The following is a 21234-nucleotide window of genomic DNA, read 5'->3' as shown; positions in this document are numbered from 1 at the left end:
TGCATGAAACAGACATGCCATATGATCTTGTGGCTGTGCACTAATGGCTCCCTCCCCTCCAGCCAGGGCTCAGCTGGCACTGCACCCAGAAGACAGGGCAGGTGCTAGATCGCTAACCCATGTATCATCTCACAGGACAGATTGCCACAGCCACTGATCAGATAGAGAGATCCCAAGTGTACACAGAGGTGTAGTGACCTGCGCTATATAGGTGCTGTACTGTGATCACACCTGTTAGGAGGCACGCAAGGGTCTCTGGCAAGCTGAGAATGTCGCACTCAGACCCATGAGACCAGCTAAGTGCTGTAGGATTGTGAGGGACACAAGATATTTTCTTCAGTGCATGCATCAGACTGATATGGATCCATGTTGTGGCAAAATAGCTTATGTGCATTAATGATCTGTAATGCATATTAAAATAATGGTGCTTTGACTCTTGTATCTATTGCTGCTTTGCAACTATGTCAGCTAGAGTGGTAACATTTCTCTGAAATAGTGCACGTTTGTAAGTTGTAGGTTAATTTTTAAACTCCATCCCAAAAATGTTTACAGAAAAAAAAAATTATGGAAAAATATTAGGTTCTATGGACAGAATGGATCAATGTGTTTGTGTTCAGTAGACCCTTTCTAGTAGACTGTGGCATCTGATGGTCAATATATTTGTGTTCAGAAGACTTACTGGTGGGCTGTGGGATCTGATGGTCAATGTGTTTGTGTTCAGTAGACTCTGGTAGACTGTGAGATCTGATGTCACCTTTAAAAGGGAATGCCAAAAGGGTCCTGATTGCAAGTCCAGGCTTAGTGCGTATGGACAAGCACTGTATAGAATAGATAGTGTGCCTTACCCTGCCTGCAGTTTATAAGGACATGCTATATTAATCACACATGGTCAGTACTCTGGGGCACTGTCATAGCAGAATGAGTTCAGCAGCTTTATTTAGAGCATGGTGGAACGCTTGTCATTAGCCTGTGGACGAGCTTTATTTAGATACCTCTGGCTCCCTGCATTTCAGTGGGACTGCATAGTTCTATAATAATGGAGTCAAGCTAAGAAGCAGATCCTGTTGTGTGTTCCAGGCAACCTATCTCATCGTTTTTTTTTTTTTTCCAGGATGCCAGTCACTAGCGGACGAAAGTCAGGCACTAGGAGTAATTAGGCCGACCTTCTGGTTGTAAACATGGCACAGTGTGGCACAGAATCTGAACATAGAAAGGGTTCTCAAGGACACTTGGAGGTGAACACTATAGCATGTTTAAAAAGCTAGCAGCAGTGGAATTCTGTAAAACGCACGAGCACGGGGGAATCATTTAAAACCATTACCTGAATCAGACTTGACTTTCATGGCCTAATTATTGGTGTTAAGAAGCCATTAGTACATTAGCTCCATTGACCAATTGTCCTTGACAAAAAAAAAACAAAAAAAAAACCTGTTCCTAATGTGTACATAAAAGATGATTTAGGGTGGACCATAACATGACCTGCTTGTGTTCCAGAGGAAGTACCTGGCCCATTTCCTAGATGTGCACATTCATGAGGCCACAAATGAACACATGTATCTTGTGGTGACTGCTAGCCTGTGCAGCTAATCTTGAAGGGTATGTAAATTTGCAAATTTGCAAGGCACTTCTGTGTTTACTCGACCTGAATCCGAGCAGTTTTTGTGGATGTTACCTGAAAAGACTTGATTGGGCATACTTCCCATACCTTTGTTTTGTGGCTAGTTGCATCATGGGATTTTTTTGAGCTTGTTTAGGCAAACTGTTGGGCTCTTCTTGCATGCTGCTCTGCAGTGGGGGCTTGTGCTGATGAGCCTACGTAGCTCTCCACCCCAGCAGAGGGAAGAGGAAGTGAAACTCAAGCGTCGGTCATATACGGGAAATAGCAGGAGCTGCGCAACCATTTCAGATACAGTGGAATAGAAGCTTTTGTAACCGTTAGTGTTGATGTTAGGTGAGTCCTAGGAAGTGCACAAGGGCCTTTGGGCTGCGGAGTACATGCTGGCTGGGAGGTGGTGGTGTCAGGAGACCGGGGGCCGACCAATGGGGCCGTTCTCTGGCTGGGAAGAGTGGTTTTGGGACTCGTCTTTCTCCTGCTGCACTGGGTAAAAATTTTAAGATCAGACATACTAGGTATGTTTACAAAGAAGGGAGGCATCTGTGGCTTTCCTGGGCGAACACCAATCACATTGCTCTGCTTTTGGTAACATTGGGATTATTAAGTGCTCCCAGGATGCCTTGTTTGTACATCGGTTTTCCACTTGGGTTAATCGCAGAAGGCAAATGAATCGTTTGACAGAATAATCTGGTCTATAAATATGATTGCTAGTTTTCCCTGCTGCATGTATTTGCTACCTTCACTCAGAGATGGGCAAGAATGTGAACTGGAGATCTAATACTGAAGGAGGAAGCAAAGCAGATTTGGAACAGAAGACTCACCTTATTTAGGAACTCAGTGGTGTGTTTAAGAATGTGATTGCCAATTAATCATATTCCTCCCTTGCAGTTTAAATTAGCAGTGGTAGCGCACTGTTTAAAGTACTTGACTAGTACTCAGAAGGCTGCCAGTTTAATCCCCACCACTGCCAGGTTGCCACTGTTGGGCCCCTGAGCAAGGCCTTTAACCTTCAGTTGCTTAAGTTGTAGTTACTCATTGCTTTGAATAAAAGTATCAGGTAAATGTAAATAATATTATATATGTGGTTTAATTATTCCAGCTTTACATTTTATTTTTTCAGAATTTTCAAAGTTAACTTCATCAGTCATATACAGCATCTTACTTCTTATGGTATGGTCACAGACAAGTGAATAGTCTATGTATAAGTTAGTGATTGCAGTCTGGACAGCCTAGACTGTAGGTTTTTTTTTTTCCAGCTAAATCTGATGCTGAATTGGTTTACTGAGCTGTAGCAGTTATATTGTTTTAAGGTAGTGCTGTTACCACTGCCAGAAGATAAGCAAGACACGAGAGTCACCTGCATCTGCTATCATCAGAGCTGTTTATTTTAGCAAGCAAGGTGACACACACACACACACACACACACACACATATGCATACATATTTATATATGTATTCTTTGTTGTATGTGTCTGTCTATGTGTGTAATGTGACCCATGTTGGCTGGAGCATGTGCTGATGGGAACAAATTAAGATTTAGTTATCTGGTCCTGAATGAATCAGAAGTAAACTGGGGAGAGAATGACTTTGCTCTTGACATGTCTGCCAGGCTTTCTGAAAAGTTAATCTTGCAGAATCAAATGAATCCATTTGCCCAGGTGTGTTCAGCCCTCAGACACCCAGCACCTGCCCGAGTGTGGACTCTGCAGGAAAGCACAGACAGAGCACCTACTGGAGAACATGTAGAGTTCATGGGGAACACAACTATAGCTCTTCTTCTGTTTATTATCAAACTTTCTTTGAAACTTTGAAACTGAGCCAAATGTAATGTATTTTTTAATGTGTTTTGCAGCAGATGCATACCAGGAACCTCTTCTCTCATATGTCCTGCTTTTCAGTTAGGGAGTAGAAATACAGTGAAATCTGTCTTCAGTGATTGGTCTGTAAATGGCTCTTGGGATGTAATAGTGGCTTGAGTCACAGGGCCTCGATCTCAGTGGCATTTGTGCTGGTAGTTGTGTTACCAGAGCTAAGCAGTGGTGACTCTTTGTGTGTCTTTCAGGTTATGCCACCCCACAGGCTGACTGGAAACCCAACCGTCAAAGAGAAGGGCTGATCTCAGACCCCCACCACTGCCATCGCTGTGCCCCTCCCTGTCTCCATGGCGACAGGAGGCCATGCCCCCGAGACAGATGTGTTGATCAACCTACATCAGGTAAGACATGGAGCCCATAACCCCTGCTTTCATCCTTTCTCTGTATGATCTCTTTTTTGCTGCTGTGGTTACCATAGCAGTGGTGCACATATAAAAGATCGCTCTATCTGTATGAGTGGCCTCAAGCTGGATTCAGCAAAGTGGCTTGCTTATGTGCATCCACTGTTTGCCTCTACTGTGTGTAGCTACTTTGAGTATCCACTGTGTGTGTCTACTGTGTACATCCACTGTGTGTACCCACTGTGTGTATCTACAGGGTGTGTATCTACTGTGTGTATGCATTGTAGGTATCCACTGTGCTGTGAAGCTGTTCCTTCAGCTTGGCCAGCCTAAGCCTGGTTCATCGACACTCGGTGGAATCTGTGTAATTATCTCATCTGTACATGAGAGTGAGCAGCTGCATTCATGCTGATAAAGTGGAATGACTCAGATGTCTCTAATCTGAGCTGGTGTTGCAGAGGCTTCCAGAGCGGCTGGGTGGAGGGGCTAGTGGCCCAGTGCCAGATGTGAAGATGAGGTGGTGCTTTACACAGGACAGCAAGGCAGATAGGAACAGGCAGCAGACAGCAGCTACCATCCATGCTGCAGGCCTCCTAACCTACCTGCCACTGAAAATGTAGGCCAAGAGAGCGAGAGAGAGCGAGAAAGAGAGCGAGAGAGAGAGAGAGAGAGAGAGAATTAGAAAAATATGAGTGCAGTAAAGACTAAAAAGGCCTGGTGTGAGTCAGACATCAAGCTCCACGTCCACCTGATGCATATTGTTTGTCCGACTCTTCTTGAATGATTCAGCATTACAGCAAACCCTCTATCTCCTTTGCATTCGACTGCCATCTCCTTTCAGCTGTCCTTCACTACAGGGTCCTCAGAATAAACCACATAAAACACTGGCTGTGTTACCATGTAATAGGAAGGTTTGCTCACCGTAACTACGAAGGTTGTGTTGAGTTTGGAAAATAGATGTGTACGTCTTTCGATCGATGGTGTTATCTGAGATAACGCAGTAGGTTTTAATGGACATTCTAGATATTCCATTCATGTCAGCGGTGATGTTAATGTAGGGTGTACTCCTGAGCTTCCCTCGCTGAACACGCAGATTTCTGGCATTGTGAGAGTCGTTAATAAAAGGAAAGTGCCCAGTTCTCTAATACTGAAAGAAGTGCTACTGTGACTGTCACCTTCAATGTCACACTGTGTGTAATGTATATTTAGCCATCCCATCTTTTCCATGGCAGACTTAGAATTAGACTTTTCTTACAACAAGAAAAATAGGCATTCCGGCACTCAAAATGTTCTACTGCTGTGTAAGGATTTTCAAACATGGGGACATCCTTAAATATTCTTTTAAAATAAAACAATAACAGCAAGAATTATTGTCTGGTAAACCTTTTTGCTGGACAACAACTCACTGCATGGATATCCCCAAGGACCTCCATGGATTCATATCTCAACAATGGGAAGTGAATCAGTGGGAAGAAATGGAACTTCTGAGCTAGCATGGCAAAACTTTTTAGGAAGTCATGCAAGTGTGTTTGTGGGTTAAGCTGGGAGGTCCTTTGATGAATTAAGACGTGTTAGGAAAAGCTTCAGTTAGGAGGTGACTCACGAGAAAACTGGCTAGTGTTCCATCCCAGTTCTTCTGGTGTTCTCTCAGTATCGGCCGGCGAGTGACACTTCTCATCCTGATGTCGATCTCTCTGAGAGGAGCCTTCACTCCTGAGAAGCTTGGGTGGGAGGAGACTTCAGAGCAGAAATGATAACGTTTCAGCAAAGACAAAGGCTTCAGAAAGCTGCCAGGCAGAGAGGGAAAACATCTGAACAATCTGGAATTGAGATTCACTGGAAGCCAGTATGCTATGTGAGACGGCCAGCCGAGAGGCCTGGGTCAATGCAGGGCTTGCCTGGGGGTTGGCAATGCCTTGGAGGCTGTTGAGGGTGTTGTGGCTGTGCCTTAGACAGCCACAGATTATATTTCATCTTGGGTTGTAAGGGGAGTAGTCACTCTGGCCAATATCTTTCACTTGTAGGATTTTGCAAAGGGTCCTAAGAAAAGTGTCCTTAGCCAATAGGAGTACGCTTTACATACTCAGTAATTTACTTGGTTTTTTACAATTACATTCACACTGTCTAGAACACCACATATAAGCAGTAAAAAGTTCACATATGCAAATGTTTGATTTAATGCAAACTCATACAAATCAGACAGCCACAGAGATGGAGAGAATTGCTCCTTGCCATTTGTATTTGATGCACTTAAAGTCTCACAGGAATCTTTATAACCGGGAAGCCAATTTTTGGGTCATAGATTTTTTTTCAAATTATGATTAATATTATTTTTGTCAATATATTGTAAGGTATTTAACTACACGATTTCACAATCTTTCAGCTTCATCTTTTTACTACTGGATTTGAGATAAATTAAACATGAGCGACTGCAGACTGCTGTCCTAGATTCCTGAGCAGACATAGATGTTCCAGACAGTGTCTTAGTGCAGCTTTCTTAAGGCATGTTGCGTGATATCGATGTGCCAACAACACACAGCAAATACCCTGGTGTTTAACACCAACATTAGCACTTACAATGTTCATTTAAGTCCAGCTGGATGCAAATGTAAGACCACTGTACAATTTAATTCAGTACTGAGGATTTTGTTATGAAGAGAACAGCTTCTAAGAGCAGTGTTTCAGGTAAAGGCAGTGCCTCAGTTAATGTCTCAGGTAAAGACAGAAGTTTATGCTGTTTGCATGTTTTACCTAATCACCACAAAAGTGCAAAGCTATTTAATTTTAACGTATGAGGTCTCCTCCACTCCTATGGTGAGGATCAGTTTGGTATAAAAACTGCATCATAAAAACTAGCAGACAAAGCATGACACAACCTTTTTATGCATGTAAGACATAGCAATTAGGTTTCAAGTAAGCATGAAAAAGGTGCAGTTTAAAATAATGCAAAGTAAAATCTTTGTATTGAAATATATTTGAGTGAAATGCTCAGTAGAGAACTGCAAGGTGTGATGAGTTGAATTTCAGACACAGACACTGTGAAAATTAGTCCAAAGAATGGCTGTGTTGTACAGGGCATTGTTCTTAACTTTAAGCATGCCTGAGTCAGCAAACCTGGCAGTAGACAGCAGACATGCACGGCTGGACCCGCTTCCTCATTCAGTCATTTTAATGCCATGTTCCAGCTGATAGAGGGTGTGGTAAAGATGCAGAATTTTCTTTATGCCTCTCTCATGTTGTCACGTGTTTGTTTTCACTTGATATTCAGTTCAAGTTCAAGTTGGGTTTATTCGTCACATACATAGTCATACACAGTATAACGCGCAGTGAAATGGTGGATTTCACTGCAGTTGTATAAATCCTTTTGCTGCACTTTTGACAAAGTGCTGGCATTGCCTCTGAGCTGATCTCCTGCAAAGGCCATCCGTCTTTCTGCCTTGTGTCTAAGAGAATTCTTAGTGGGTCTCTTAAATGCCATCTAGGCGTGGTGCTAGTGGAGTCATACAAGCGAAGGTCAGGGATAGTAGTCCTCTTCCCAGTGCTCAGAGAAAGCTGATCTTCATGCACTGTAAATGTGGTTGTGACTCCAGTGGTATGAGTGGTGGACTAAGAGGGCAGTCTGTCACGACACCCTTCCCCTGCACCACCTTGACTCCATCCCCTTCTGTTGTTAGGCCTGATGAAGAGATGATGGTGTTTTCCATATAGTTGTAGTTGTTCAGACTGATTTGTATTTATGATCAGATGGCTCGTTACACTTGGACATACAATAGTACACAATTGGACTGGACCACATTTGGAAAGTATTGCTTGACATTAATTTGCAGCTTTGGAATTGCATTATACGCAATGAGTCTGAACATAACTGATTGGACAAAGACATTCTTGGAAAGAAATAAGAGTTTAATTCTTAGAACTGAGATATCATGGGCTCAAGAAACACCTGGTAGAAGGGCTGTGCATCTGGACAGATAATCTTACTTTCTCTCCTAGCTGTTCTCTAGCTGTTAGCACCAGTGATCGAATGGTGAAAAAACAGTTTCACCTGAGGGGCTTTGGGAGTTGGGAATTTGGGGGAGTTAAATAAAATATCTCATGCCTGTCTGAGTCTGAGCTATGGTGACTGCATGTGCTCAACAAAATACTCCACTGTGCAGGGGAGGAAAGTGGTCAGATCGCCCCCTACTGTTTGCAAAACAGATCTTAACATGATTTGGTTAGAAGAACCAATTTTCATGATGAGTCATTTGCTTGTCCTTGTAGAAAATATCATATCAAAAAAAGGTTGAGTTTTGGCTTTAATAGTCAGTTAGCGAAGAACCGGAGTGATCCGGTGTGGTTTAAAGGTGCAGTACAAATGTATGTATGGAGAAAATAATATTCTTTAAGAAATACTAGAATGGCATGCTGTCAAAAAAGGTAAGTGAAATTGACTTCGTATTCCCAAGCCAAGTAGGAAGCTGCATTACTAACAGTGAACAGGTATGTTTCATTTACAGGGCAAGTAAAGTGTTTACTGCTGTATTCACTGCATAAGAGCATGAACCACAATTAAGCCAGTAACCCCAGGACCAGAAAATGTGCTATTTAAAATGTATTTAAAATGTACTATACTAATATTCATTAGTAAATTACTATTTAAAATTTACTAGAATATTTTTGCAATTTCAATTTCACCTAGCATGGAAGTGGTTATGGATCCATGAACTGAGCTTGAATATTGTAGCACATAGTTGCCACAATATAACTGCCCATTATCGGTATAATATAATTTGATGGACATTATATGTAGTGAATCATATATGAAATCTTATTGGCTACTCCCTCACTAACCCTTGGATAGGGGGTAGTTTGAAACAGATCCTGATTCTACTCCTAGGGACTGAGGTTGCCACGGAAGCAGCAAATGACTCACTGTAATAACAACTCATCCACTGAATTTACATCGTGCTCTTCTGCCAGTGCTGTTGGCTCTGTGAGTGACACTGCAGAAGCTGCTGTGTGAGCTGTCTTGTATGTTCCTTGGGTTGCACTGTTTTGGAGCAGTTCTCTTTACCTGACCAAGAGCTTTGCATTGCTGCAACTTTGTTTGGGAAGTTTTTGCATATGCGTCAAGCTCACAACCTCAACCAGGCTTCAGCTCTGATTGCACTGACATGACAACTCCAGTGGGGCACCAGAATTGGGAGCCAGCTAAGCTATGCTAATGAGAGCAGAGGTCATACAGTATCTAAATCCTTTCAAAGGGCTGATCTAGGTTCTGCTTTTACTGTTTACCCCTTTATAGATTAACTACATTTAAACAATGACGTGCTTGTTGTTTTGGCCAACGCACTCCAGCACACTGGATTTGAAATGACATGTGTGTAGATTTTCTGCTTTAAGTCAAAGGTATTTATATATACAAGTGTAATGTATAGCAGTTATGGCCAGGTTCATACATGGTCCCCATTTTTCACAGGACTACAAGTAATTGGACAAGGCTGAGTGTTGTCTCGTCATGTGTGCTATGACAGGAGAGGGGTGATGTGCAGAGCTTGGCCCACACGGACTCAGTCTGGGGCTGAAATGGCTGTAACAGAGATTCTTGCCTGTTGCTATTGCATCAAGCATCTGCTCGTTCTCCAGATGAGGGGGGCTCAACAAGAATCTTGAAGACTCTGGAAAGGCTTTAGAGCAATCAGAAGAAAAATGGAACCCCGAGCCTCCAGGCCGTTACAGGACTCGGTAAGACATCACTGTGAAAGAGCGTATAGTACTCAGAGCTCTTACAGAAAGACCTTGGCTAGGCCTCCATTAAGCAGGTGACTTGATACCCTCTAGAACCGTGGCGATTCCTGTGATCTGGGAGTGCACTTTCACAATAGCCCCTTCACTGCTACTTTTTTTTTCATGTTACTTCTCCATTGTTTAAGCACCCTTGGGACTCCCACCTCCCTAATCTCTCCCCCATGTCAGAGACACTGACACCCTGGCTGCCTTCTCGAAGGGCAGGGGAGGCGCAGGCTAGAACTGCTGCCCACCTGCGTGGCACGCAACTCCATCTCCAGTTTACTCAGCGCACTACTGGGCAGTGGGAGAACACATGTTCCTCTTCATCATCTCCAGCGCTGAACACACTGCAGATTAGAGATGCAGCCCATTACCTTCACAGCCATCGCCGCTCCCAGTTACACCCAGGCCATTACCATTTGTACAATGGGCCAGGGCTCTAACTGAAAGGGAACGTAAACGAGTGCCGTTTGGGTCCCTTGTCCCCTCAGTGGTCCATACAGCAAGGAGACGGTGCAAAGTGGCATTTAAAAAACAGTCTGCTAAAAAGCCCTCTATTGTTTTGTGTTTGTTTGTTCTTTTGTTGTTATATGATGGTAATTAAGGCAAAACAATCACAGCGAGAAAGAGGAAAGCGTCAGACAGTTGGCGACAGGAGTGCGCAGGGTTAAAAAAAAAGAGAAAGGGAGACGGACAGATTACAAAGAGATGAAGAGGGGATTAATGAAGAGACTGAAAAAGAAAGAATAGGGACAGAGACAGTTAGAGCCATAGAGAGAGAAGAGAGAGGTGTTACAGCATTCTTGGCTCTTCAGATGAAGAAGTGGAGTGTCTGTACTTTCCCACACCGGTAAGAGAGAACACGGCCATTCTGCCTGTGTGCTAATGTTGCCGCAGTCTCAGGCAAGAGCCACTTACATTAGGGTGGACTGCAGAGTGGCGAGCATAACAGACAGATGAGTTCAATCGCTTTGCCTTTGTTAGACCTTCTTTCCAATACTACTTGTTTCTTAGTTTTCACTTTTAACAAGTTTCTGGGGTTTTTTTTTAGCAACAAAATACTTAATTACAATGTTATGTCTGTTCTGTTGTGCATTTCCATTAAGAAACATAACAAACTATAAAAAAAAGGGGTGACCACCTTTTCTTATACATGTTTTCTATTGTATTACACTAAATCTTCCAAAATAATAAGAATATTGATGCCCAAGAAGAAGAAATATGGTTAAAAACGGTCTTTATTTCCTTTGCACTTTCTCCGTGGCACCAAGCTGGCCTGGTTCCAAGCCTGTTTATTATTTCAGAGGGAATGATTAATCATTTGACTTCACAGGTCACGGCCATCTTTACCTAAAGTCAAGCATTTGAATGGAGATGAAAGAGCAGACGCACAGGGGGCAGGCACCAGGAGCTTAATGAAATGTTGTCCTCGTTAATTCACGCAAAGCCAAGGGACACCGATGACAAAGAGGACTTTGTCTGCCTTAATTAACAGCCTCCCGGTTTGCTACCCCTTTCGCGGGTTTGGTGGCTTTGGCCCATCTGCTCTGCTTAATTATCTGTCGGCTCTTTAAGAGGGCACCCGAGACCCCGTGCGGGGCAAGGACCCCTCTGAAGGAGAGAGGCATTTAAGAGTGCCCCATTAAATCGTGATTCATCTCGAGACGAGAGGACGCGTTGCTTTCCATGTCAACGATAAATGCCTGAAGCGCTTCAATATTCCGGCGTGTCATCTGCTCTGACATGCCGGCGCTGTTTGCTTTAAGCCTGCTGGACCTTATAAGCTGCGATACTGCCTATCCTGATCGTTACAGCATGTCGGACATGACAGAGGGGCATGAGCGAGCGGCTGCAGTTGTTGTTGGCGGGGCTGAAGGCTTGCTGCTTGCCTCCCACTGGGTCAGTGACATTTACTCTGACTAATCTGGTGGCCTTGTAGCCTGTCGGCCTGCTTCCTTCGACTCGTCCCATCGTTCACAGACCTCTTCAAAGCTGACATGAAAGCATTTGGGGCCAAGACGCCAACAGCTACTCGACTCCCTGGTACCAGAGTACACCCACGTGGAGCAGGGTGATGTGCATGATAATGTATTAGGCCCAAGGTAAACCCCACTGAGGCATCTATCAGTGGGTCGATAGCTTTGATTTCTGGGTGATTGTAGGTGCCGTGACTGACAGCTTCACTAGGATTGCTTTGTGGGGTGGGCCTTATATCTGATTTGCTTGTAAACACGCTCTTGTAAATTATTTCTAACCCAAAACAACTACAAGGAGAACCACTAGAGGGTACTGATGCTGTTCCTTTACACTTCATAGGTGGGTGTGACCAGATGTCATCTGATGTAAATCTCATGAAGAATGTTTGTTAATATCAGGGTTAACTTTCACTTTTTTTATCCTGTAGCTCAAATACACAATATACACCAGTTGTGGTGATAATCTATAGAGCAGGCGGTTTTCCTCATTAGCCCAGTGACTGTGACAGGATTCCGGGAGCTGGGATAAAACCGATTACCTTGGGGTTCGTGAGCAAAAGCTGTACTAATCCGCCACAGTTTTTAAATGGCACAGCGCAACTGTGTAATTGTGTTTGTGCATTTCTGTGCAGGTTCTGGCCGAGGAGGACAAAGGACCTGCGGAAGGGCTGGAGGATGAAGACTGGGAAAGGACGTTATCCGTGGAGCACTTTGGGGACATCATTACCGAAACCGGCACCAATGGTGCAGACAAGATGGGCCGTAGTTACAATGAAAAGGACTTTGAATGTGAGTGGCACCGTTTCGGACAGCTCAAAGCAGCTGCTGCCTCATGTCTCTGGGCTCCAGGGCGTGAATGTGCCAAGGGGCCCACTGGCCTGGCCAAAACTGGCTTGCTCAGCTCACTTAGGTGGTGGCAAATGATGATCCATTGTTTTTTGTGAGCCTCATCCATCAGAGTGAGCGATCACTTTCAGTAAAAGCTGCCCCTTTATAGCACTTAGCCTTTTTTGTCATAGTATTTAAAGCCTCTAGCTCTGAGGAAGACACCTCTACCTCCACTGCCATCCCGTGGGAGTGATTCTAAGCTGATTTTTAATTTCTAAACCTCAGAAATCAAGTTGTGTTTGTCCCCTGATACATCATGACAAATGTGTGATTTGGGAACTGGGTTGCGATTCAGTGGTGACAGAGGAACGATGTCTCCTGAGGGGGTGGGTAAACGCATGCACATTATCTATTTCTTCTGGAAGCTTTCTTCTGTAGTCCTTCTGACCGCGAGGGGAGAAACTCCTTAATGTCTGCTCAAAGCCGACTGGCAGCGGGCACACTGCTGAGTTTCTATAGAAATTCCTTTGCGCATCAACACTTGATGTGTGAGCACAGTCGTTAAGACAGCTGGAGCGCTGAGCTGAACCCAAGCACTCTTCGCTCGCCAAAACCAAAAACCAAGAGGCGAGATCAGTTGGCTCGAAGGCCATATGGGCTGCTACAAGCTACAGAAGGCTCATTCCCTACAAATGTATACCGTGGGGGATGGGGGGGGGGATTTGATCTGTATTTATTTACCTCTATCCCAGAAAGAAATAGGTGCAGGTGAAGCTTTAATACATATAAATGCTTAATAACTGTATCTGACTCCAAATCAGAATTATCGGTTATGTTTGTCAATGCTTGCTCTTTTGACCAGCCTAGGTTATGACAGCGTGCATTAAAAGCAAAAAGTTCCTTGTCACTAAAATAACCTGATTAAGTGGGCTCTAGTGTTCAGCTAGCTTAATTTAAGGTTAGTAAACATACACAGCAGAGAACAGATACTTTTAAAGGGAATTTGTGTCAACAATATAAAGCAATAGCTGATTTATAGACAGTAATTCTCTCTAGTTAGTTTATATAATGCAGTGTAGAAATCTGAACCCAAGCATCATATGAGTTCAAGGTTACCCAGGTTATTAGCAACATTGTTAACAGTATACATGTAGTATTGTAGTAGTGTAATTCTATAGATATCGTAATGAAGCTAGAACAAATAATATTGTAAATATCAGAAATACACAATGGTGATTATTTCCTGAATGTTACCTGTGAAAGTTGCGGTTGCTCTTCACGCTGGATGGATCACATACATTTCACCAAACCATGTGTTTCATGATTCAATTCTCTCTTTCTGAGCAGCAGTTTACAAAAAAAAATAGCAATATCACATGACCAAATTTTAGCCAGTGAGGAAATAAATGACTGGAGTTTGAGAATGACCACTTGGCCAACAAAAGGCTTGCAATAAACAGAAATAAAAGTAAACCAGAGCCAAAAAGACTTTGGATCAGAGCCCTGTGAACCCTGGCTCACACACTACTGCAACTGAGGTAATCAGTACACTTTCTAAAATTAAGCCATTTGCCCCCGTCACCGTATTGCTCAGTGTGAATATATGAAGTGTATGTCCAGTTTAATCAGTTTAATTCCCTGACTTCAAGGCATGGAGAATGCACACCCAAAGAGATAAGAGCAAGCATTTATATTACTCAAAAACGGAGAAAGCACCCACACTGATCACAGGCCTATGACTGTAGAATATGCAGACCTATGACTATAATATGAGTCATTAACTTTTGACTCATGCTGTGCATATCACTTATATGGAATCTGCTGTTTTGCCATTTGCTCATGTAAATGTTACACTGCAAACCTTTCTGTGGCAAACATCTGTGTGATTCTATACACCACAATCAAGACCCTTAATGATAACTGTTAACTCAGACTATAACTATACACTATGTATAGAGTAGGCTTTTTGTGTCTTAAAAACTGAGTATGCATACAGGTCTTTTTACTGCCAGAGGTATATTTCTCTTCTCTTCATACCTTGAGTTTAGTTCAGTTATTCACCAATTCACCTAACAATAGGCCACCAGATAAGATACAAATATGATGGTTTAGCTACATTATGTTTATAGTAATATGCTGGCTTTGACATTTCTACAGACCTGGCTATGTAGTTTTGCTGGGTTACTTTCGCTGATATTGCCTTTCTGTTCACCCAGACCATCGGCACACGTTCCACCACACCCACCACCCGCTCTCCACCCACCTCCCCCCGCAGCGCTTTAGGAAGAGGGTGCTCAGTATGGACCGCCGCCGCAAGAAGAAGCGCAAGAAAAAGAAGACCTCCATGCCGCCCTCTGAGGTCACGCCCACCATCCATGAGGTTGATGAAGAGGAGGCGGAGTCTGAGCTGGAGGGGCAGGGCCAAGCAACCACACCCATTGAGACCTCTGAGCAACAGATGCAGGTAATTAGATGTGATATGCTTGGCAATCAGTTGTTTATTGTGGGGGTCACTATTTTTTTTTTGTCTGTGGATACTCAGAAACAGCAAATAAATGACACATGGCCCGTATGGATCATACATTATAGGAGATCTATTATTACACTATTATTACATTATCTGCAGTATTGTTGACTCTGTATTTAGCCTCATAGAACTGCAGTGTTTGTCAGTTCAGGTGTGTGGGCATTAGCCATCGACTGTGGAGTCATCCAATTTCATAGCACTTGTCTGAGAATCAGAGATGCCAGTTCTTAAAGCACCTCCATGAGTTCCGACGATTTTTCATAGAGACTGCAAACAGAAGAGTTATTACAGTCTTATGGTAAGACGTTGCATTATATCTAAAGCATCATTTAGTAAGTCAATAATGTCAGAGCTAACAAAACTTTAATCTAAGTTGTTCTCCAGAAAATTTGTATTGGTAGGCTGAATATTGTATTGCTATGCTCATTGTTCCGGAATGTTCAGAAATGACCTGATATTTGCTTGTTTGTTTTGTTACTGTTAACCTCAGAAATTACAAAGTGCAAAGTTCAAAGAGGTTTTTATTTGTCATTTCAGCTATATACAAGTACACAAACAAGTGCAAACAGTCCAATATGGTGCAAAATTGTTAAATAAACAATAATACATCGACAATGAGTTTGAGTTATAACATGTCTCCCTCAAGTTTAGTTACTTTAGTAAAGGATCTTATTAACAATTTTATTCCTAAGGTCAAATGTAGGACAAAATTGACTTCAATATCAGATATTTTAGGGAAGTAGGAACCATGTCCCAGTCTGAAATACTTTAGAAATGAAAGACATTCAAGTAAAAAAAACTGTCTCAGACATAGTTTAAAGCTCTTATAAAGCTCAAGATGGATTTAGAGCGAAATATGTAAGATGAGAACTGTACAACAAAGAGATATATGCCACAGATCTGCTGACTGTGTGTGTGTGTGTGTGTGTACTAAAGGTATGCAGTTTGAGCTGACATATCTTATATATAGATCTGCTGACTGCACGCTGAACAGTTGTCTGTCCTAAACGTTCAGCGAAATGGGAACTTGTCAGCATGCATAAACAAAGGGTGATGTGGGTGGGGCTTTGTGAGTGGAAGCAGGCCATGCAGGGGAGGGTAACATATGTTGTCCTCTCTTAGTTTAGTTTGGGGACAGAGGAAGAGCTGGGCAGACCCCTCCCTTTTCTCAGTTTCCACATGGAGAGTGAGAGACCCCCCTGCCTCGAGCGGCCCCCCACTAACACCACAGAGACCCAGGAAGAGGGGCCACATGACAGACAGGAAGAGGAAGAGGAAGAAGAGGATGATCAGGCATCCAATAGGTAGACTGGGCCATGCTTCAAACCAGCCCCCACTCATTGGTTATTCTAAAATAGTTGCAAAAAGCAACCACTAAATGTTCGTTTTGGTTAGGATGTTTATTCACTGCTTACTTGGCAGGACCTCCATACCTTTTTATTACCCCAAAACCAGTGATTATCAGCAATGTTGTTGACGTTGTATGCGTTATGTAACTACAAAAACTTGCAAAAGTGCTTTTGTTAGTTCATGCCTGTGGTATTATGGTATTAGGCACTGAAATTGCAGTCATGCTATTTCACAGCATGTCTCAGAATAAGAGCTGTCAGGTCTTAAATCACCCTGAGGTTTCACAAAGACTGCATTTAGCTTTACAGAAAGCCTTTGCAACACATCATTGCATTACATCGAGTCAATCTCCCTTTAGTTACAATTAAAAAAAGATCTGATAAAGTATTATTATCATTTATCTTTTTTTGAAATGTTTGAGTATGTTTAATGTGAAATATTTAGCAGTGACTCAGTGTGTTTAATGTTAATTTAGCAATGTACATGATATTTAGTTATAACGGCTCATATGAACGTCTGCTCTCCACCTCCAGTCCCATCTGGCCAAAAAACAAACACGGGAAGTGAAATCTAAACAGTTTGGTAAGGCTACAAATAACGTACTATAGTTAAGAGGAGCTCAACTTTACATTGCTGATCGCTTAATCGTGGCGTATGGTTCCTCTACAGGAACGCGGTCAGGTCTTGGGAATTTTTTTAAATCATTAAAAACATTGGAAAGGACAGCATACAATGTTATGCCTCTAACCTGTAAAACAAAACATTTTGACACAAACACAGACAGGGGTGTGCTGACATGCCTATGCCTATACTCTAGCTCCCTCTAGTGGCTGTGAAGCCTGAAGCCTGAGATTCTTTATCCCTCCGGACAGCTTCATAGATAGCTGCAGAGAGAATTACATTGACACAAACTTTCTGGAAATGAGAAATTTACAGTACTATTTTACTTCTGTAGTTTTTAACTATCCAGCATCTTTCTGGTCTGCACTGAATATGCTAGAAGATCTATTGATGGTGTATGACACAACACCAAAACACTCTGCCATGCTCCCAACACACACACTCATTTTTAAATCACATAGCTTTGCATGAGCACTTTATGCAAAATGCATGGTGCATGCGCTGTCCTGCAGGTTGGGTCCGTCTGCAGAGATGGCTGGCATTAGCGGGCGCGGCTGGTTCTGCCGGAGGCCTGTGTACCGGCCGGCGGGGCCTCAGCGTACCAGCTACGACCTGAGGGAGCGCATCTGCATTGGCAGCATGACGGCTGCCGAGACGGCCGTCTACCAGAAAGTGCCCACCGATGAAGCGGAGGCCCAGATGCTCGGCACCGCTGACCTGGATGACATGAAGAGTAAGCAGGTTTCTGGGGTAACGTCTGGCCTGGGGTAATGTCTCCGATCAAGAACGCCACACCTGATTAGCCTGTTTTTGGTGCTAGAGATCCCACAGCAAAATGCCTACAAGATAGTGTACTGTACAGTGTACTCTCTATTAACCCAATCAAGGCCTGACTGGGGCTGTAACAAGGAGCTAAAAGTGTTTTTATTGTATCTTTCTCTCTATCTCTCTTTCTCCCCCCCCCCCCCTTTTGACACTGTTTTTTCTTTTTCGAGGCTTGGAGAGATTATTAGAGCAGATGAATTGCATGCTGTTTTAGGGGCTTAATTTCTTTTTTTTCTTTTTTTCTTAATGTGTTTCCATATATTGCGACCGAGAGCAGCGCGAGAGGCGAACCAGAGCGAGAGGCCTGTGTTTTGGTTGGGATGTCCTCCAACGGCTGTCCTCCAAACTCATGCCATGTCTTGTTTTGGTTTGTGTCTGCTTTTTCTCTGCCATAGCCAAGGCCTAACATTATAATAAACAATATCAGACCAAATGTAAATATCTTGCTTGAGTGTTGGACAATGAATCTGCTGTTTGTCTTTAGGAGATGGCCTACGTTATTTAAAATGGTCTGCACATTAGATTATTCAGCCTAATTCTCAATATCCTATTCGTTATTTTCAGGAAATATTATTAGGGACATTTCCTTTCTGGAAGTATTTATTTCCTTAATATGATGTTTTTCTTGTGCCGTTTGTGTTCTTTTCTGGAAGGAATGATTGAGGTCCCTCAGTGATCACTGGCTTGTTTTTGTGGTTCACGATGAGACTGGCGTTGACAGTCCTGTGGTGGGCTGTTTGTGAGTGCCTGCTGTGTGCATGTCCATACTCATAAATGTGTTTGTGTAGAGAGCAGAAGCAAACTGGGCCAGCGGCAAGCCAGTACCGGGCCAGTACTGGGCCGGAACTGCTCCAACCTCATTTTAAACTGTAGTTAAAAAGTGCAGAGATGGAGAAATGTGCTTGAGATCACTGGGACTCGGGACATGCACCAGTGACGTCCCTGTTATTTTTTCCAGCAATTATCCTTAATAAAATTAGCTCAATTAAGCATAAGGCATGAGAAAACAAACCCCAGACCACTCCCCTTTAGAAAAATCCCCGGACCACGCCCCTTTAGAAAAAAATCCCCAGATCGCTCCCCTGTAAGAAAAAAACCAAAACAAAAAAAACCAGACCACTCTTCTTTTGCTTCAGTGCTCGGCATCAGGACCATTTTTTATTTGTCTTTTTAAAGGTTTAGCGTGACCCTGCAGTGACTCAGAAGAGCAGAGTGCCAAATGTAGTTGTTATGGATTTGGCTAGAGCTTTAGGGTAATTGCTCTGAAACCAGCAGTCATAAGTGAAGTACCATCCCCCCTTTTCATCAAAAGCTCCTATACAGTCTCCGTAGTATCATGTTTCCAAACGGCTTCCCCTGAAGCTGCTCTTGGCATTATTTCCACATGATGTTTAGAGGTGTTCCTTAATATATACAGGCTCTTGTGTTGCATTAGATGTGTGGTAACATTAGCGTACATCTACATTTATGGCATTGGCAGACAGACTTACAGAGAGACTTGTCCAGAGAGACTTACAGAAGTCCTTTGTAGTCTTTATCAAATACATATCCTCAAGTGACAATAGATAGGTCAGTGTCAAGAATGTTATCAAGATATCGCCCTGGCTAGAGTGAAAGAGAATAGCAGTCTTCTCCATTTTGTAATTAAGAATTCATTTGAAATCAAGATTCTTTATCATTTCCTTAAATAGAGAAGAAAATTTATGTAACTTAAAAGGATAAGAAAATTAAATAATCTGATAAAATAATGCTTTATTTGTGTCACATTCAAAATGTCAAATTCATAAGGCAAAGCAGTTAAATTGTACACTATAATCTTTAACTGTCTATTTAACTTTAATACCAATTTAAAGTTTTATTCTGATCATGCTGTTGATAAATGATTTGTGTAAATTGAGAAACAATAATATGTCTAATGAATTTCTGCCCTATTTCCTTTTGTGAATTAGTGAGAGAGAGAGAGAGAGAGAGAGAGAGAGATGGAGAGATAGAGAGAAAGTGCACTTCTAGGTGAGAATTCTGGACAGGGTCCTCAGGCAGTAATTAACACAGCCGCTCGGATCAATTGGTCCCAGCACTCCAGCCAGTGACCTGTCCTGCTTTCACAGAGTAGGAATCATTGACTGCCACTCTGCAGAGTGTTACAGATTTGGACCTACACTGAAAAAGGCCATGGAATTTTTGTCCTGCACTGATAGGGAGACCTGACAATTCACTTTTCTATCTTTTGCAATGATTTCACATATACTGTTGTTGTCTCTAGTGAGAATGTAGTGCATGCATGGGTGACATTCTCACTTTCAGACCTATGAAGGCATTAAGGTGTGACATATTAACTTCCCATATGCTCTTTAAAATGGGCATTTACTCATAATGGCTTTTTTAAGTTTCTCATCTCAGTTGATTTAGTAGTGTGGTTGATAATGTGGTGTGACTTTTTACTTTGTGCTAGTTAAAAGAATATTATCTGCCTGTGTCTTGAAAAGCAAGTACCTGTCAGAGGAGGTGAAGTTGATCTTATTTTGGCATGTTTAAGCGGCAGGGAAAGGCCTGTGCGTGCTGTCCAGTGCTCTGGCCCGTTTCTTGGCGCGAGCCGGCGTGTGTGGAGTGTGCGCCAGGTAGCAGAATGGCAGAGATTAAAGAGGTGCGAGTGCTGAAGGCAGCCATGGTTTCCATGGAGACCTGCGATGTAGAGACCGCGCTCGTTAATGTGTAGCTCCCCTCCAGCCACCCCCCACCAGCACCACCAGCCAGCGTGTCTGGACGTCGTCTGACTAAGTGCGATGTGGGAGCCAACTCCCCCACGCCATGCCCGGCCGGCAAGTCTTCATGTCATTGAATCAGGAGAGGAATCATTGACCTCCCCCTGTGACGCTGCCGCTGTTCTGGACCGTCACCTGCCTGCCGCTGGCTCTGGGGCTCGGGGTTTTCGGCCGGGGGATGCAGAGGCAGGGGATGGTGCTTGGAACCTGTGACTCATGCCAGCAGGGTGGGGCTGTGAACAAACGGGACGGGGGCTCAACCGATGGTTCAGCGATGATGCAATGGAAAGTCAACAGGGAGCCAATAGGAGACCATAAAAAAAACTCGAGCAGATCGGTCGCTTCAGTGTTTTCTCAGAACTGTCAGACATCTCCAGTGTCCCTGCTGTTTGCTTGAGTGCTCGCTTGCTGTTCAGACTCTGCCAGAGAGTCAGGTCCTCTCCACGGAAGCTCTCGCACCACCCCTAAAGAACTCCAGCATCTGAGACAGCATCCCAGGTGGACCTAACTTCAGTTCATCAGGAAGCACTGGGGCGCTAGATGTGTTGTGCACCTCTTTTTTTTAATCGTCTGCCACGTTTGTTTTGCTGTACTTGTTGGGCTAGTTTCTGCCTGTGTGCTGTCTCTCGTGAGCACAGGAAGTGTGTGACGTCCCCGAGCTCCCTCAGGGATTGAAGAAACCCGCCAGTGGACACCGAAGTTCTAAGAGGCTTGGAGACCAGTAGCAGCTGCTGGTGTCAGTG

The 21234-nt window shown here is 43.3% G+C and overlaps 1 protein-coding gene and 1 long non-coding RNA gene across 9 annotated transcripts in view; one reads left to right on the top strand and one right to left on the bottom strand.

Moving 5' to 3' along the window:
* Nucleotides 1–2979: 2979 nt before the first annotated feature.
* On the bottom strand, nucleotides 2980–14379 carry LOC113577221 (uncharacterized). 2 transcript variants are annotated; one of them, XR_003410599.3, is made up of 3 exons: nucleotides 13661–14379; nucleotides 5434–5567; nucleotides 2980–4438 (listed from the first exon to the last, which is right to left on the bottom strand). It is a non-coding gene; the product is annotated as an uncharacterized LOC113577221 (long non-coding RNA). The 2 variants fall into 2 exon arrangements; XR_014123359.1 differs by lacking the exon at nucleotides 13661–14379 and having other exon boundaries at nucleotides 5434–5990.
* Nucleotides 3691–21234, top strand: part of slc4a3 (solute carrier family 4 member 3) — a 37107-nt gene continuing 19563 nt past the window's right edge. For 2 of the 7 annotated variants that reach the window (XR_014123358.1, XM_035523733.2), the window contains exons 1-6: nucleotides 3691–3830; nucleotides 12211–12367; nucleotides 14623–14870; nucleotides 16056–16237; nucleotides 17417–17637; nucleotides 18007–18096. Coding sequence is in view for 5 of the 7 variants with exons in the window: in XM_035523733.2 (XP_035379626.2) it covers nucleotides 3777–3830; nucleotides 12211–12367; nucleotides 14623–14870; nucleotides 16056–16237; nucleotides 17417–17637; nucleotides 18007–18096 (952 nt within the window). In the remaining 2 variants the exon portion in view is untranslated. Of the gene's footprint in view, nucleotides 3831–12210; nucleotides 12368–14622; nucleotides 14871–16055; nucleotides 16238–17416; nucleotides 17638–18006; nucleotides 18097–18161 lie in introns of those variants that run through there. The other 5 variants (XM_081713128.1, XM_081713130.1, XM_081713132.1 and 2 more) reach the window with 5 other exon arrangements.

Source organism: Electrophorus electricus, chromosome 4 (assembly GCF_041902795.1).
Source record: "Electrophorus electricus isolate QZ-2024a chromosome 4, ASM4190279v1, whole genome shotgun sequence".
In the NCBI taxonomy this organism is placed as follows: Eukaryota; Metazoa; Chordata; class Actinopteri; order Gymnotiformes; family Gymnotidae; genus Electrophorus; species Electrophorus electricus.
Note: the sequence above shows the minus strand (reverse complement) of the source record. Positions and strands in the feature narration are given on the sequence as shown.